The following is a 17,647-nucleotide window of genomic DNA, read 5'->3' as shown; positions in this document are numbered from 1 at the left end:
TAATAATGGATAGTGTGTGGAAGGGCTATCAACCCTGCCAGGTTTTTATTGCTGTGTCCTCACTAGGAAGATTAACCTTCTCCATTTGCCACCAGGAAAGTGGAGAATAAATCCAAACTTTGGTTGCCACTGGACCAGGACTCCATCCAAAAAACAAAAACAAAACAAAGTTTTGCCTCATGGCAGCTTTAGGCTTGTTTCACATGGGCTTGTAAAAGTGCAAAGTGAACAGCAAGCTTTGGGACAAATCTTTCAGCAAGCTTTATTGAAGCGTTTAAAGTACCATTCAACTCCAGTTTGTAAATGTTGAAAGCAGATCCTAATAGGAGTGTTGAAGCGTGCTAGCAGTTTGTTGAAAGTGGCAATTAATACTCCCATTAGGATCTGTGTTCAACATTTGCAAATGCATAGGTGAATAAAGAAGGTCCATCTCTCCAACGGGACAGAAATTAGGGGTTCTAATCAGTCATCGCTCTATCCAAAACTGAAAAAGTTTTGGTTTTAGATATGCCTAAAGAAAAACTAAAGGCAAAACTTTTTTTTTTAGTTTTGGATAGAGTGTAGAGGAAATAGAACGCCTGGCAGTTTTTTATTTTTTTTTGGCGGTCTGTGTCCCCATTAGAGAGAATGACCCTCTCTATTTGTCCTATTTACCATTATCATTGACAGTAAAAGAAAATCCCACATTTTGGGTTGTCCCCAGAAAAGTAATAGAGGGGAAATCTTCCGATAGGGACACTAGTTCTGATGACCTGGGGGTCCACAATGAATTCCCTTCTTTTCAGGGATGTCCCCTCACTTCCTGTTTGGCTATGGGACAACACTTCCTGTTTGGCTATGGGAAATGAAATACAGATGGCAAAAAAAATAGTTGTAGTTTAAAAGGCAGGAAGACATCTGCATACGCTCTGTAACATCAGCAACTGCAGCTGTATCATGATGTTGGTCATTCAAGAAGCAGAGAGGATAATCCAGGATGCTTACATATTCCCAACAAGCTGGACAATCTCTGTAAGTGGTAATGAGCTCCTCTGATGGACGAGAACATTTGTTACCGATTCTCAGTGTAGCCCAACACTCACCTTGTCCACATTCCCCTAAATTGATCCCTGATGTAACATTATTTATGGTCACCCTAAACTTTCTTGCTAGAGCCAAATGCATAAATCTGACTCGGACTTAATATATTTTACCTACTATGCCTGAAAATATTATTATTAAAAGTAAAAGTGCTTTTTATACAATGATGTGTTTTAAGTTTGATCACTAATGTCACATGATCGATCAATTAAAACCCTAACCACATTGGTGGTACACAGAAGCACAATTTAGGAAATGTTGATTTGACTATTTTTTTTTTACGACAAAGCCACTGAGATGAGGCCTACCATTAGGACTGTTCATACCCTTATGAATTCAAAAGATACAAGCCTGCACATTTTAACAGTGATTTTTCAGCAACTGGATTTTTTTGACCATGGGGTACACAGGGGACATTTATTCTTAAGCTGCTGAGTAATATATACTACTTGTTGACATCCACATCAGTGACGCAAAAAAAATGGCTGATAAGAAAAAAAGGTGCTTCCCAACAAGAGGTTAAGGAAGCTCTGTCAGCACAGAAAAATAAATTAAGCCCCCCTGCAGAAGAAGGGATCTAATAAGCCCCTTTCCAACAGGCAGGGAGTCAATATATGATACAGACGCTGCCAGTATCCAACACACTACACCTGGGTGTGTTTAATATCTGGTCCCCTGCTGGGTGCTGTGGTCCCTTTTGCTGGACACTACATCACTACAGGATGGGGGATAGAAATGTAGCAGCTGATGGGAGGAACCATGGGTCTAACCGGGGCCAGCTAACCACATAACTAAGTGTAATGGGTGCCCTTACTTCTTTGAAAAGAAACCAAATTTTGGCTCACAGTCTGCCAGAAAGGTAATCACTCTCTTTTACTTGCGTTTTCATTTTCTTACTGTAGCAAAAGGGTCACTTTAAATGACTCATCACTTCACCTCTGGAAGATTTTACGCCCCTTCATTACTAGACTATTTTTTGCTATTCAGCACTGCGCTACTTAACTGCCAATTCTAGATATGAGAACTCCGTGCTATGGTATGTGTACTGAATGTAGCTGCCTGCGCAATGATCACCTGTTGAGGGGTTCATCTCTAAATAACACCAAATATGTGTGGTGCTACCCCAAAATATTTGGTAAAGTGCTCCAATCAACTTAATTCATAATAAGTTGTTCTGTGACCTCGTGCCAATATGTAACTACTCGCATGAATTCATACAAAGGAGATCATATTATATATATATATATATATATATATAATATCACATAAATGCATATATAAAAGTGTTCCATGCTTGTGACTAAATCAATTTATATTTAATAAAGTCCATAAATATAAAGAGTTCTAATACTTAAAAATTCATAATATTCAGTGCTTCATGTACAACACTCCGCACTCACCACACCAAAGGCACTTTTCCACTGCAAGTACCGGCTAGTACCGGCTCGGCTCTACTCGGCCCTGCTTGGCCTGGTTTGCTTTTCCACTGCGGTACCGCATGGTATAGGGTCGGAACGGTTCGGTACGGTACGGTATAGGTTTGCTTTTCCACTAAAGCAGTACTAAAGTTAAGTGGGTGGGATAACAACGGGGTGGGTGGGATTCTCTGACCAATCAGTGGCTAGTAGTGACTGCATGCAAAGGATTGTGGGATATGGTACCAGTTTGGTACCTGTTGGAACCACAATCGAGTAGGTACTGTTTTTTCAGGGCCGTACCGTACCGTACCGTTCGGTTCCATGCAGTGGAAAAGCAAACCTATACCGTACCGTACCGAACCGTTCCGACCCTATACCATGCGGTACCGCAGTGGAAAAGCACAAAAGGGTGCCGAACCGGTACGGTTCCATGCAGTGGAAAAGCGCCACAATATATCAGTGCTTTGTATAAGATCAACAGCTTCTCATTTAACTGTCCCCGCAATTCCTGTTTGAATGGGCAAGTCTCCTCTGTAATATTCCATCAATCCTCCATCATACGTGCATGTATAGGGAAACCCTTAATTCCATTTATTAAAATGTATTAAAAAAACATACAAAATGCTACTCACAATAAATGATTGCTTGCAATAAACAAGCTACATGTGCATGTACCATTCAGCAAGCAATCTGCATTTCATGTTCTGGAACCATACAAACAGAAGGGACGCCAGCAAGCCCCGCCTAACGTGTTTCGTCACACTAACGTCAACGAGAGCGGCTCTGATGTTAAGAATTATGAAGCACATGGACTTTATTCACAAGCACAGAACACTTTTATATACGCATTTATGTGATTTTTTTTTTTTTATATATGACCTAATTTTTAGGAATTTATGTGAGTAGTTAACATATTGGCACAAATTCACAGAACACCTTATTATTATGAATTATGTTGATTGGAGTACTTTACCATATATTTTGGGGTAGCTCCGCACATATTTGGTGTTTAACTTTCAATTGCCTGGTCATGCAATACCGTACCCAAATTACATTTTTCTCTTTTTTTTTTTTCTACAAAGAGAGCTTTCTTTTAGTGGTATTTGATCACCACTGGGTTTTTTTTTTATCATACCTAAAAATAGATTAGGTTGAATACCTAATACCTTGAAAAAAAATATTTTTAACTTTGTTATAAAACATATCCAATAAAATCCAAGTTTCTTCATAAATTTAGGCCAAAATGTATTCTGTTATATTTGGTAAAAAAAATGAAATTGTGTGCAAGTAATAGCATCTACAAACTATGGTATAAATCAGGGATTCCCAAACTACGGCCCTCCGCAGAACTACACATCCCATGAGGAATTGTAAAACTCTGACATTTACATACATGACTAGGCATGATGGGAATTGTAGTTCCTGAACAACTGGAGGGCCATAGTTTGGGAATCCCTGGTATAAATAATGGAAATGATGACGCTTTGAAGCAGCTCTGACTGACTGCCTATCACATTTCTAGTGTGACTGTGATAATGTGGCAGGCAATCCGGGACTGGCGGGGACACTGGCTGGGAGGGACACAATCTGACGTTGCTAGTGACACTAATACAGTGATACTGCTGTACACTATCACTGTACTAATAACACTGACTAGGTGACAGGGTGATCAGGACAACCAAGGTGTTAACTGTGTGCCTAACGAGTGTATGTGTGCTGATTTTACTCAATGATGATTCGCTTTCCTCCCTCATCCCAGCTCTAAACGGTAAGTGAGATCAGGGAGCAATAAAACAGCCAGATCTACGTTCTGTCGTTTATAAAACACACTGATTTCTGTGCTGTGGTTGGCCACAGCCATCAGCAGGTTCACAGCCAAAATCATTGGCTGTGAGCCTGCTGACAAACACGTGCTGTGTCCAACCACAGCACGAGCAGCAGTGGGGGCAAACACACGCCTATGAACCTGAAAGTTCCCCCGTGACATATAGGTATGTTACGGGAAACAACAGAGCCACCAGCCAGCAGTAAAAGTGCTGGCTGGCAAGTGCTTAAAATCACTGATGCAGATTAACCTTTAGTTAATAGGGTAAAGATTAATGTGCAAAAAGTGCACCAATTTAAACCAACCAGATTTTAGTTCAGTCAGACCATCAAAGAGGAAGTAAACCCTCCCCAAAAAAAAGAAAAGAAAAAAAAAACCCTGTAAGACAAAGGCATAATGAGCTAGTATACATCACATACTAGCTAATTATGAAAACCTTACCTTAGAACAAAGCCCCCCGCAGTGCCGCCCGCACAGCGACAGGACGGGAGACATGTTCGGCCGTCCTGCTTCGTGCAGATGGCCGGAGGTACGATTACATCACGGGAGCTTCCGTTCACGGCACAGGGCTCTGAAGGAACGGCACGGATGGTTATTCCTTCAGAGCGCATGCGCCGATGACGTCATCGGCTGCATTAAAAGTAAAATATCTCCTAAACAGTGCAAGTTTAGGAGATATTTACAGTACCTATAGGTAAGGCTTATTAAAGGCTTACCTATGTAGTGGAAATTAATAGGGCTTGGAGCATAGAAACCCGATCAGTGCGCTCAAGATTAACACGCACCAAACACCATTAAACCCTTGTACTGAAAAGTGCAATGTACAGCTCTTTTGTATAAGGTTATCCAAGCGCTCGTCAGCAAAGAAATGAACAGACACGCTTGCTGTAGTCAATTCGATACCATCTGGAGGGTTCCCTGTGAATGACTGTCCCATCCAGGGCAGAGCAGGTTTATTTAACAAAAGGGGGTTAAAGGGAGTGGCTTCAAGGCCACCAATCACAGAACATGTATACATCAAAAAGTACAATAGGAACTGTGGAGTAGATGCCCATAAATGGACACCACTGAACACAGAGGTTCCCCAACTGCCACAAAGGACAGAGCACATGGCTTCTCATTGTTCATTCATGTCAATCCATAAACATGGATCCATTACCTGTTCGTGGATCCCATTAAACTTAGTATATATATATATATATATATATATATATATATATATATATATATATATATATATATATATATATATATATATATATATATATATATATATAAACCAAATCTAATATGAGTGTCCATTCTATTTGTTCAAGTTGATGAGGCTTTATCTGCATAAGATAATAGCAGCAGTATTTCAGTCATACGGATCAAATATGACTAAAAGATGCCATCCATTAATCTTGGTAAAATGATAAGAATTCCATATCACAAACATATCTCCGCAGTACGGGGCCCCGAATGGCGGGTATAGATTTGTGCGATGGACTCTCTTTGCTACAAGTATTGTGCCATCTCATCTTAATGGAAGTTTTTCACTAACAAGTCTTTCCGCAATAACAGTTAAAGCAATAATCGCTGTGAATAGCGATTACCGGTAAAACTGACACTGGGAGACATTATGACTATTTAACTAAAGAAATGTCCACAATGAAATTTCCACAACACCTATAGGTACAAGTTCCAAGAGTGGGTTTACAACCTCTTTAATTATTGCACTGTGCCTTATTAAATATACCTCACAAGCGAAAATATATTAGACAGTGACTGAAGGAAATTTCCGTTAGACTAAAGAACAGCAGAAGATTCAGGTGGTTACAGCAATTTTCTTGCCACAAACTGCATGTCTGAGAATTACATTTTAGTAAAGAAAATTTAAAAAACCTTTTCATCTCACGGCACAAATGGTAAATTACCTCTTTTTTTATTTAAATTAAAAGCCTTGTGAAAGCTAACATTGTAAATACAACATAAGTAGTGCATACTGTACAGAGAAGGGAACAAGAATTCTTCTGGTGCAGATGCCCAGTAGAAACAAGTCTACAGGGGTAAAAGTCCTGAACTGGCACCTGGTAGAGCGGATGTGCTTGCAGCACAACTGTGTCCCCCAAAACAACATTAAAGCATATTAGTGGAAGTATAATTAAGCTTGCATGTTCAGGGTTACTGGAAGAGGGGAGGTAATAAGGCACCTTCCTGCAGGGGGATGGGGGGTGTGGAGAAGTATAAAAGTGGGAATGTTCTGGTCTAGCCAACAGATTGGCGTCGGGTAACACACCCTCTCCCTTCAAGCCTATCAATGTATGATGTGCTGGTAAATAGATTACCCTTACATTTTACCAGGTAGAAAGTGCCTTTATAGTCACACAGTCACACTTTGTTCCCAGCAGGAAACTCCATATGACTGTCAAACACTCACACACTTCAGCAATACATAGGCTGCTACAGATTTGTACTTTGTCAGGCTAGTATTCCACAGAAGAAACAATGCTACTATACTGTGGCCCCTGCATTTCTCGATGGGGTTCCCAGCTGGAGCACAATAGCATCGTGTTCGGGGTCCTACATAGTTAGGGTGCGTTTTCCACTAAGCCTCACAGCTTCTTTGGCACAAGGTGTGTCTTGAAGTGCTTGCTGACGTGGTCGCTGCGAGTAAACCTCTTCTGACAATGAGGACATTCGAAGCGCTTGTCACCTGTACAGGGACAGCAGAGTAAAAATCAATACATGTCATGCCTGAGGGCCAGTTTGTCTTACATGTGCATTTTGTGCGTTCATGTTTCACACACCTGTGTGCGTGCGTGCGTGCCTCTGCAGCTCGTCGCTGCGGGTGAACCTCTTTGTACAGAATCCCCAGTTGCACACAAATGGCCTCTCCCCTGTGTGTAGACGGACATGGGCTCTCAAGAGTGATGTCTTGCGAAACGTTCTGCCGCACTCAGGAATGTGACACACGTGCCTCTTCCTGCCAGGAGGTCCCCACCTGCTGAGAGTGACAAGTGTCTCTCCTCAGCCCAAAACATCTGTCCCTTTCCATCAACCCTCCCCCACCCAGGCCCAGCACTTTATCAGCCCTGCATCCTGCCCAGTGCCCACTCTCACCCCTTCTCCCCGTCCTTGCAGTTCGGACATGTACAGGCAACCCTCCTCCTCTTCACTCCCGGCTGAATTTCCCCAGACAAGGCCTGTTCCATTTGCAGCTGTATCTGGGTAGGGCTGAGACCACTGATGGCCACGTTATTACTGGACACATTCTGGACACTGAGCTGTGGTTGCCCTAAGTAGACACATAAACACAGGAGTGGGTTGGTTTTATGTAACAAAAAGAAGAAAAGCAAGTTAAATGAATCTTAAATTTACTTTTATTTGCCTAACTGTACAACTCCTATATCATGTTACATAATCATACTGGGATATACACCTGAAGCATTGGTGATGGTAACAGGCACCCCTTGCACCGAGACTCCATTGATGCTAAAAGTTTGTAGTGCCTGGGCTGCCAACTGTGCTGTATTCAAACTAATGACGCTCCCTGCTGGAGCTATTTTGGGTAAAGACCGTTCTTTGCGATTGATGTTCTTCTTGCCAGGTATGGCAGATTGTGTTGCAAAGCTACTGGTCCCTCCTGAAGCTCTGGGCTGAGGCATAGAGGGAACATCTTGTGTTACCAATGGTTGTAGCTCTCCCGTAGATGTGCGGAAGTAGATCTGTTAAAAAAGAAGAAGAAGAGCACGTGAGGTAATAAAAATGTATTCCAAAACTAGGGGCACACAAGAAATATACAAAATAAAAAGACAAGTGACAAAAACAAACACGTAGAACCCTCTCAAGAAGATATGAAAATAGAGAAAATAAAGTAATTCTAAAGGTTGTTTTTTTAAAAATGACAAACATGATATACTACTTACTAGTGATCGACCGATATTGGTTTTTCGTTGCCAATACCGATATTTTGGCCATTGCATATCGGTATCAGCCAATATTTCCGTACATTTAACAAAAACATTTTTTTTTTTATCACTTGACAGGTACTCTTGTGGAGGGATCTGGGGGTCTAAAAGACCCCAAACCCCTCCTCTGCACTTCAAAGCATTCAAAACGCCAAGTTTGGCTGTTTTGAATGCTGTCATTTTTTTAAATCTGGCGCCAGTACCCGGAAGTAATGGCATGACATCACTTCATTGCTTACATCTTTAATTTGTAGATATGTGAGTGGCATATTCAATAATATTTGTAAACGGAATTATGCTATGTGACATCATATTACCCTCAAATGAGCAATATTTGGAATATTGGCCAGTTCCGGACCGATATAGATATATCGGCAAAAGTCAATATCAGCCCTGCCGATAATCGGTCGATCCCAAATACTTACCTGCTCTGTGTAATGATTTTGCACCGAGCAGCCCCAATCCTCTTTTTCTTGGGTCCCCCGCCGGCAGCCCTGGCTCCTCCCCTGCAGAGTGGCCCCAAAAGCAAGCCTCCCACTCCCGGGCTGCACTCCTGTGTGTCTATTCATACACAGAGAGTGGCTTGGACCCGCCCTCTGTTCTCTCCTAATTGCCTCACTGGCTGTGCTAGATAGCAGCAGGAGCTAATAAGGAGAGAGACCCAGGAGAGCTGCTGCTCTTGTGCACATTGCTGGATCAAGATGGGGCTGGGGAAAGTGTAAAGCCCCGTACACACAATCAGATTATCGAACTATCTGTCGGCCGTTTTTTGTGGCATGCCAGTCTGATGTGGAAAGTGAAGAGGTTATTTTCATACGAATTTTCCCGTACGACAGAATTCTACTTCAGAAGTGATGTCATGTGTTGGATTGCTTTGTATGTGTTCTTTCTCTCTGAGCATGCCCAATCTTGCTCTTAAGATTTTTTTCCGTTGAAATCTGTACTAATGAGACGAAAATCGGACGTTGATTTGACAGACAACAAAAATTTTATAGCCTGCACATCAGGATTTTGTTAGCCGAAAAGTCGGAGTCGGCTGTCGAAAGCACCATACTAACAATCCGAAAATCGACAGATTGGTCATCGGATGAAATTTCCCTACAAATTTTCTCATTGTGTGTACGGGCCTTAGGAGGGGGGGGGGGGCTGAGGAGCTGCACCCAGAGAGTGTTTTCCCTAATGCATTAGGGTCAAAAACCTTGAGCATTTACAACCACTTTAAAGTATACATGTTTGTCCTATCATAAAAAAAAAAAAAAAAAATGAAAACGGTCCTTATAAGAGAAAAAAAAAAAACTGCATGCAAGACGATTAGACCCAATCTCAACCTTATATTCCTTTTTTCACTTCTTAATGGTCAGTGAAGCCATCCATCATATTGAATGCCCCCATATGCATTTGACTTTTCTGTGTACAAATGAAATAATTCCAGATTTGCCCTCGCTGGTGTAATTTGGTATCATAGCTTTTCCAATCAGCTTTCATGTATATTTAACAAAGAAAATAAAGATTCTCATTTACGGTAAAATCTTTTTCTTGAAGTCCAAGGAACACAGAATACAAATAATTCTTGGACATGTCAAGCTCTACTGCTGCCTCCAACCAATTTGGACACTAGCAACAAACGTTATTCCAGACCATGTAAAGCCGCCTCCAACTGCCATGCCTCAGCTTAGTGAGCAAGCAAAAAAAAGGGTAGGACCGGTGTCCGTCAGTTGACGTCAATGAAAAGTTCTGAAGTACAAAAAACATTTGTTTATTGTCCACTGAGGAACACAGGGTAGTCGCAGTTCTTGGGCATGTGGGACATCCAAAAACAAGCCCAACTGAGGGGTGGATAAAAGTTACTGACTGATGCCCCATACACACGTGCAGATTATCTGCAGACTTTTGTCTGCAGACTTACCTTTTCTATGTAGTGCAAGGGCCTGCCGGATTGCATACAAATTGAAAGTGTTTAGGTTTGACCTCATATTATATGGTTTTGGTAAGTCTGCAGACAAAAGTCTGCAGATAATCTGCATGTGTGTATGGGGCATGATTCTACTGAAGTGGAATCTTACAACAAAAAGGTAGGAAAAATCAATGCCTGAACAAGGGCTTAAAAGGAGAGGAGTCAACCAAACATAGAAATGGTCATTTGTCAAGGGAAAGACACCCAAGAGAGGGATTTACTAAAACTGGGGAATGCAAAGAAACAAATCAGCTTCCAGGTTTAATTGTCAAAGCCTTATTTAAACAAGCTTAAGTTAGAAACTGATTGGCTACTATGCACAGCTATACCAGATTCGGAGTGCTCCAGTTTTGGAAAATCTCCCCCAAAGGATCAACCTAGTGTTCCAGTATTGAAAAGGGGAGGGGGGTGGTCAAACAGGTTAACCACTTACCGCAAAGTGACGTATGGGTACGTCGGCAGACTTTGCGGTGTTATACCGGGATGATGCCTCTAGCTAGAGGCACCATCCCGGTATCGTAGTTGGGAGCCGCTCGATCGTTACCCAGGTGAGCGGGAGGGGACGTCCCCCCCCCCTCCCGCCGCGTTCCGTGACTTTGACCCGAGCACCCAGCCGGCGCGTCCGCCGGCTGGATGAAGCCCCGATCAAAGCCGGAAACAGCTTTAATCGGGTCTCCGATGACGTAACCCGGAGGTATCGTGGTTGGGAGCCGCTCGATCGTTACCCAGGTGAGCGGGAGGGGACGTCCCCCCCCCTCCCGCCGCGTTCCGTGACTTTGACCCGAGCACCCAGCCGGCGCGTCCGCCGGCTGGATGAAGCCCCGATCAAAGCCGGAAACGGCTTTGATCGGGTCTCCGATGACGTAACCCGGAGGTGGCGTCCATGACGTCACTTCCGGGTTACTCTGCTGCAAAAGGCGGCAGATTTAAAAACGGTTGTATGCAAAAATGCAGTTTTCGGCGTTTTGAATACATGGAAGTGTAGTGGAGGGGTCTAGGGTCTTTTAGACCCTCGATCCCTCCATAAAGAGTGCCTGTCACTGCATATTGGTGTCACAAGGGATGTTTACATTGCTTGTGACAGCAATAAAAGTGATCACATTTTTATTTTTTTTTTTAAAAACCTGTAATAAAGTTAAAAAAATATAAAATAAATAGGAAAAAAAAAAAAAATTTTTAGCCGCCCTCGTCACTGTTAGCTCGTGCAGGAAAAAAAAAAAAACGTATACAGAAGTCAAGCCGCGAATGAAATCGCTGTTCAAACCACACATGTGAGGTATGGCTGCGATCGCCAGAGCACGAGCAATAATTTAAAAAAAAAAAGAGCTACACTCTAACTCTAAACTGGTAACCATACAAAATGGCGTTTTTAAAGACCGCTGCGCAAATACCACGTGACAAAAAATATTGCAAAAAATATTGCTATGACCGACATTTTATTCTCCAGAGTGGGGCTTAAGTGGTTAAACAATAACCAGAGTAGGAAAAATAACCTAGACCACCAGTGTAAAGCTGGTCAACCAAAAGTAGAGTCACTGTATCGGCTTTCTATGGGGCCCTATAGACACAGACAGGCATCTATAGACACAGACAGGGCGGCTCAGCCCTGCCCCCTCATCACAGAATGTGATTGACAGCAGCGGGAGCCAATAGCTCCCACTGCTATCAATCTGCTCTCTAAGGAGGGAGAGAGCAGAGAGATCCACTGCTGTCATGCACAGCACTGGATGGAGAATCAGGCTCAGTTTAAGTATTTAGGAGGGAGATTCTCTGGCACAGACTTTTTTTTTTGCTTTAAATGAGATGCAAAGTCAGAAGGTTTTTTATCCTAATGCATGATGATAAAAAGCTTTCTGTGTGTAGCAGCCTCCCCAGCCCCCCCTAATACTTACCTGAGCCCCCTCTGTCCAGCGATGTCCACAAGTCCCTTGGCTGTCCAGGACTCTCCCTCCTGAATGGCTGAGACACAGCAGGGGCACCATTGGCTCCTGCGGCTGTCAAAGTCAGTTAGCCAATCAGGAGAGAGGGGAATGCGTGGTCGAACGGCAACTCGGTGTCTAAACAGACACACGGAGCTGCAGCTTGGCTCGGGTGCCCCCATTGCAAGCCGCTTGCTGTGGTGGCACATGATAGGAAGGAGGGGCCGGGAGCAATGAAGAGGGACCCGAGAAGTGGAGGATCCGGGCTGGGCTGCCCTATGCAAAACCACTGCACAGGAGGTGGGCATAACAGGTTAGTGTTTTTTTTTTTTTAAATGAGACATTGCAATCACTTTAATGCATGATGCATTAAAGGTAAAAAATTAAAAAAAAAAACCTTCAGCCTTTACAACCACTTTAATACTTGACTGCCAGAAGAGGGAAATTATGTAATGGAAGCCATCTGAGAAAAAAGTAAAGTAAGAATGGATAACTAGAGCCCTCTGATCAGCAAAAATCGGCTAGTAACCCTGAATCCTGTAGAAGGATAGGGGGAGGTGATTAATCACAACTATAAAATGGATAACCTGCCCGACTGGGCATTAAAAACTGTATGAGATTGCAAGAATGTGTATACTTGGGTCTTGTAAGGGGCCAAATCCACAGTAGAGGAGCCAAGGTTAGGAATACACCTACAAGCACTTGAATAAGTGAGAAAAATAACAAAAAGGAGAAATCTTTTAGGAACCAGACCTCGTGCAGGTCCCTAGACTTAGAATATCCCAAGCAGGGAAAGGTGCACAGCCAAAATAAAAAAAATATATCTGTCTGTGGACACTCCGAGGAGATACAGACTTTAGTGATGGATGCTTCCTTAAGAGGAGGAACAAGAGGAACTTACAAGGAGGTCCCTCACGGTTTAGCTTGGGAGAACACGCAAAAGGTCTGAAAATTGTCAGGCTAGACTCAAGTGTGACAGTGGGAGAATGCTCTCAGGATAAATAAAGGGATAGTCCTCACTTTGACTAAGATCCAGGAGGGATGTACCAGAAGTAAAAAGCCTACTTTACAAATTGCCCCAACTTAGTTCGATAATTGCAAAGGACAGAAAAATGGCACAAGAAGGAACTATGTGGAGGAGTTTCGAGATGATCACAAATATTGCTTTAAGTGGGACATGGGAAAGATCGGTTAGGCTTCATGTACACACATCCTGACAAACCCCAATGGAAAAATGCAAAAATCACTTTCTTGTGATCAAAACGTTTCTATCCTGAACGCATTCAGGAGAGGGAGGTTGAAGCTCCCCTAACAGCAGCAGTTCCTACACTCAGGTAAAAGCCTATGTGTACATGGACACAAAAGGCATTTTTTGTAGTTGAGTTTGGGAGCTTTGGCAAAAAAAAAAAAAAACACACCAAAAGCTTCTAAATTTAAGTCTAGGAGCGTAGACCATAGACACCTCTTAGCAGGGACTGCGAGAAGCAAGAGCAGTGAGTTTTTAGCAAGGTGTACAAGGCATTCCATGATGGGGAAGCATGGAAAAAAAGGTGGCACCAGAGAGGACATACAATAGACCATGCTATGGATAGGGAGTAAAAAGCTACCAAAGTACACTAAATAGTCTGGTGTCACAAGGACAGTGACAGTGGAAAACGGGTCCCAATGGAACTATTAGATCATGAAATTCCTACAGAAAGGTATAGGGCATAAAACAACAGTCATATTGCAACTTAATGGAAAAGAACTCCACTGCAGAAAGGAGTAAAGGATCGTGTGAAATATGCACTCCGATATAGATTTCTACCAGGGTAGGAATCAGAGATGCCAGGTACTTGGAACAAAGACAATTTGTGACAAAATGCTCAATAAATTTGAAAAGAAGAAGAAAAAGAAGAAAGAGAAGAAAGAAAGAAAGAGAAGAAGAAAGAAAGAGAAGAAAGAAAGAGAAGAAAGAAAGAGAAGAAAGAAGAAAGAGAAGAAAGAAAAGAAAGAAGAAAGAGAAGAAAGAAAAGAAGAAAGAGAAGAAAGAAAAGAAAGAAGAAAGAGAAGAAAGAAAAGAAAGAAGAAAGAGAAGAAGAAAGAGAAGAAAGAAAGAAAGAGAAGAAGAAAGAAAGAAAGAGAAGAAGAAAGAAAGAAAGAGAAGAAGAAAGAAAGAAAGAGAAGAAGAAAGAAAGAAAGAGAAGAAAGAGAAGAAAGAAAGAAAGAGAAGAAGAAAGAAAGAAAGAGAAGAAGAAAGAAAGAAAGAAAGAAAGAGAAGAAAGAAAGAAAGAGAAGAAGAAAGAAAGAAAGAGAAGAAGAAAGAAAGAAAGAGAAGAAGAAAGGAAGAAAGAGAAGAAAGAGAAGAAGAAAGGAAGAAAGAGAAGAAAGAGAAGAAAGAAAGAAAGAAAGAAAGAAAGAAAGAAAGAAAGAAAGAAAGAAAGAAAGAAAGAAAGAAAGAAAGAAGGTGGGGGGTAGGATACAAGTCAATAAATGATTCAGGCAGACAACAGAAAGCCACCTACTTAAAAGTGGGGGTAAGTCTTCAAGCAAAGGGTTGAACAAATAAGAGGATTTTTGGCTTCTGGATCTGCCGCTTTAGTGTGAACAACAAGACTATGACAGTCTAGGAAGTACTGCTATAGAAGCAGATGAATAGGGTTGTTCTGCCTCATCTTCAGACATTCTGTGTGTAGGTAGGTGTACACTCAGACCACCAGTGGTGTCAAATAATCTTGTCTAAAGACAGGTCTACTCCTAAAGGGTGCATGAATTAAAGGTTATCTTCAGTGTGCCAGGGTAAAAACCCAAAGTGTCCTTTGCGTGATCAGACAAAAAGCCCACAGGAGATATAAGCCTAGTTTTGGACATCAGCTGTAATGAAATGCATTCGATGTTTGCTCTAAAAGCTCCAGGGTATGAGGGTTTGACCTTGAGATAGAGTGGTCTTTTTTTTTTTTGTCCACTTTGACATGGATGCAAAACTCTGAAACACTATCAATAACAGCTGAATTACTATATCCGATACAGTAATTCAAAACTGACATCTTAGAATAGAGCCCAACTGATAGGGAAATCTTTAAAAAGACAAGAATATTGTCACCCTATTTCGTGGTACATTCGTCAAGGCAGATGACTGGAGCATCACCAGCAGGCAGAGAACACCTAACAATATGTTTTCTATGTCAAAACCACTTTGATATTGTCAGGAGGAAGCCATGACTCCACAGGCTTTTTCCAGCCCTCATATAAGGAAGGTATTACAAACAGAATGTAATGTGAAGGTCTTGGGAGTCACAGTTCTACAAGACCCAATTGCCTGGAACAACAAGCTTATTATCCTCTGCTTTTAGGGTAGAAACAGAGTCTTCGGAAGAAGGCTGTGAATTTGAGATAATAGGGACCCCAGGAACGCTAAGACTCCATTCACACAAATTTGTTTTTTCATGCTTTTTGTATCAGTGCATTTTTTTTTTTTTTAAACATGGGTTCCTATGAAACACTTTCACATCAATGCATTTTTGTGCCTGTTTTTGGAAAGGGTCAGGGACTTTTTTCCTGCAAAATGCAGAGTTTTGCATTTAATAGACTTCAATGAACCCACATCCAAAACGCAAGCATTGCGTTTTGTACAGCGATTTGTGTTTTTAAATCTGTCCAACAACAAATTCCCCCCTCCCCAAAAAAAAAAAAACACCATAAAAAAACAAATGCAAATTGCGGTAAAAAAAATGTGGAAAGAACAGCAAAAAGCACTACAGAAATGTATAGGTGTGAATGGAGCCTAATGCCCCATACACACGTGCAGATTATCTGCAGACTTTTGTCTGCAGACTTACCAAAACCATATAATATGAGGTCAAACCTAAACACTTTCAATTTGTATGCAATCCGGAAGGCCCTTGCACTACATAGAAAAGGTAAGTCTGCAGACAAAAGTCTGCAGATAATCTGCACGTGTGTATGGGGCATTAGAGGTACAGCAGTGGATTCTATGCAGGGTGTGTACACAACTCTGGTGAGCAGACTGCTGCATTAATTGTTGTACACAAACTGATTAAAAAAACTCCAAAGTGGATGTAAAGTGTTACTAAACCCAGGAGCCTGCAGTCACTATATCTGGTCTCCCACAGTACACATAACATGGAAAGGCAATTATTTTAGTAAATATAAACTGCTAAATACCTTTTCTCATCAGCAGTATATAGCAGTCTTGTGACAGCTAAGTCATTTTTTTTTACTAGTAATGGCGGAGATCTGCCATTTTTAGCGGGACTGTGATATTGCGGCAGACAGATCAGACACCCAACTGACATTTTTGACACTTTTGGGGGTTCCAGCGACACTACAGTAATCAGTCCTAAAAATGTGTTAATGTAATAATGACACTGGCAGGGTAGGGGTTAACACTGTGGGTGATCAAGGGGTTAAATGTGAGCCTAGGGGAGTGATTCTAACTGTATGGGGGTTTGGCTTGTGAAATTATCACAGAGATCTGTGATCCTATATAGACAGAGAGAAGAATGGTCAGCTGTGTTTACAACAGCTGACAGTTCTCCTCTCAGCGGGGAGCGATCGCGGGTGTCAGGCGGCAATTGGAGCTGTCTGCCCCGTGCATCCGAGTCCCCGCTGCCAAATGGGGGCAGGAGCAGCTTCAGGCACGCAACCGTCGTAGCCCTACATCGGTTCGCGCAGGAGGGCCAGCCTGCCGCAGTATATATGCGGTGGGTGATCCGGAAACGGTTAACAATAGCTGGGGGGAAGGAGTGGAGGATCGGGTAAGTAAATCTTTTTGTTCTACACCCAACTAAGCAATTAACCCTTGCAGTGCAGGCACAGCCCCACTGCACAGGATATTCTTTTAGCTGGGCTTACCATGAAGAGATGGTGTGGAAGGAATTTTTAAAAAGTGCACAACAAAAACAGTGGGGTAGCTTCCAGTGCAGTAGGCTAAGGAAATACTTAAAAAAATTAAGACCATATGGCCTGGCTTACCAAGCAAGTCTGTAGAGACTAGGTCACACTAGAAGCTGAGCCAGAACTCTGGACCAGAGGAACAATCGGTGATGAACACAATGCACAAATGCCTGGAAGGCTCCAAAAATGCAAAGCTCACTGTGTGAAGATCACGATATAGGCTAGCCCACAATTTACCAGTCCAGTAGAGTGAGGGTAGGGCTTCCAAAACCAAGTGGAAGAAATACCACTATACTTCAGCCTAAAGGCTTATGGCCGGAATAAGAAAATCTGCCGAAAATTTCCGTTCAGCGAAGGATCGGCCGATATTCTACTTGTTAATGCCCAGCCATCAGTGACCAGATCGATATTGTGAACGAAAAATCCCGTTTGAAAAAAACAAAAAATTCTGTCGTCTCGTTTATGAACGAATGATATTCTATACGTTGGTGTTGAGGTCGTTCATTTAAAATCTGTAGAACATCACGCATGCACTGTTTCGATGGTCAGCGGTCAAATGGTCGGGCGATATTCGGCCTGTGTATGTTGGCAACGTTTTCGACCAA

General features: G+C 42.2%; 1 protein-coding gene across 3 annotated transcripts in view; it reads right to left on the bottom strand.

Moving 5' to 3' along the window:
• Nucleotides 1-6,230: 6,230 nt before the first annotated feature.
• The window catches only part of SP2 (Sp2 transcription factor), a 29,583-nt gene continuing 18,166 nt past the window's right edge, over nucleotides 6,231-17,647 (bottom strand). The window contains exons 4-7 of one of the 3 annotated variants that reach the window (XM_082271867.1): nucleotides 7,745-8,030; nucleotides 7,426-7,600; nucleotides 7,113-7,309; nucleotides 6,231-7,018 (exon numbers count right to left, since the gene is read on the bottom strand). In XM_082271867.1, the coding sequence (XP_082127993.1) occupies nucleotides 6,918-7,018; nucleotides 7,113-7,309; nucleotides 7,426-7,600; nucleotides 7,745-8,030 (759 nt within the window). In that variant the 3' untranslated portion in view covers nucleotides 6,231-6,917. The remainder of the gene's footprint in view (nucleotides 7,019-7,112; nucleotides 7,310-7,425; nucleotides 7,601-7,744; nucleotides 8,031-17,647) is intronic. The other 2 variants (XM_082271868.1, XM_082271869.1) reach the window with 2 other exon arrangements.

This window comes from Pelophylax lessonae (genome assembly GCF_965119305.1).
Source record: "Pelophylax lessonae genome assembly, chromosome: 11".
Lineage (NCBI taxonomy): Eukaryota > Metazoa > Chordata > Amphibia > Anura > Ranidae > Pelophylax > Pelophylax lessonae.
Note: the sequence above shows the minus strand (reverse complement) of the source record. Positions and strands in the feature narration are given on the sequence as shown.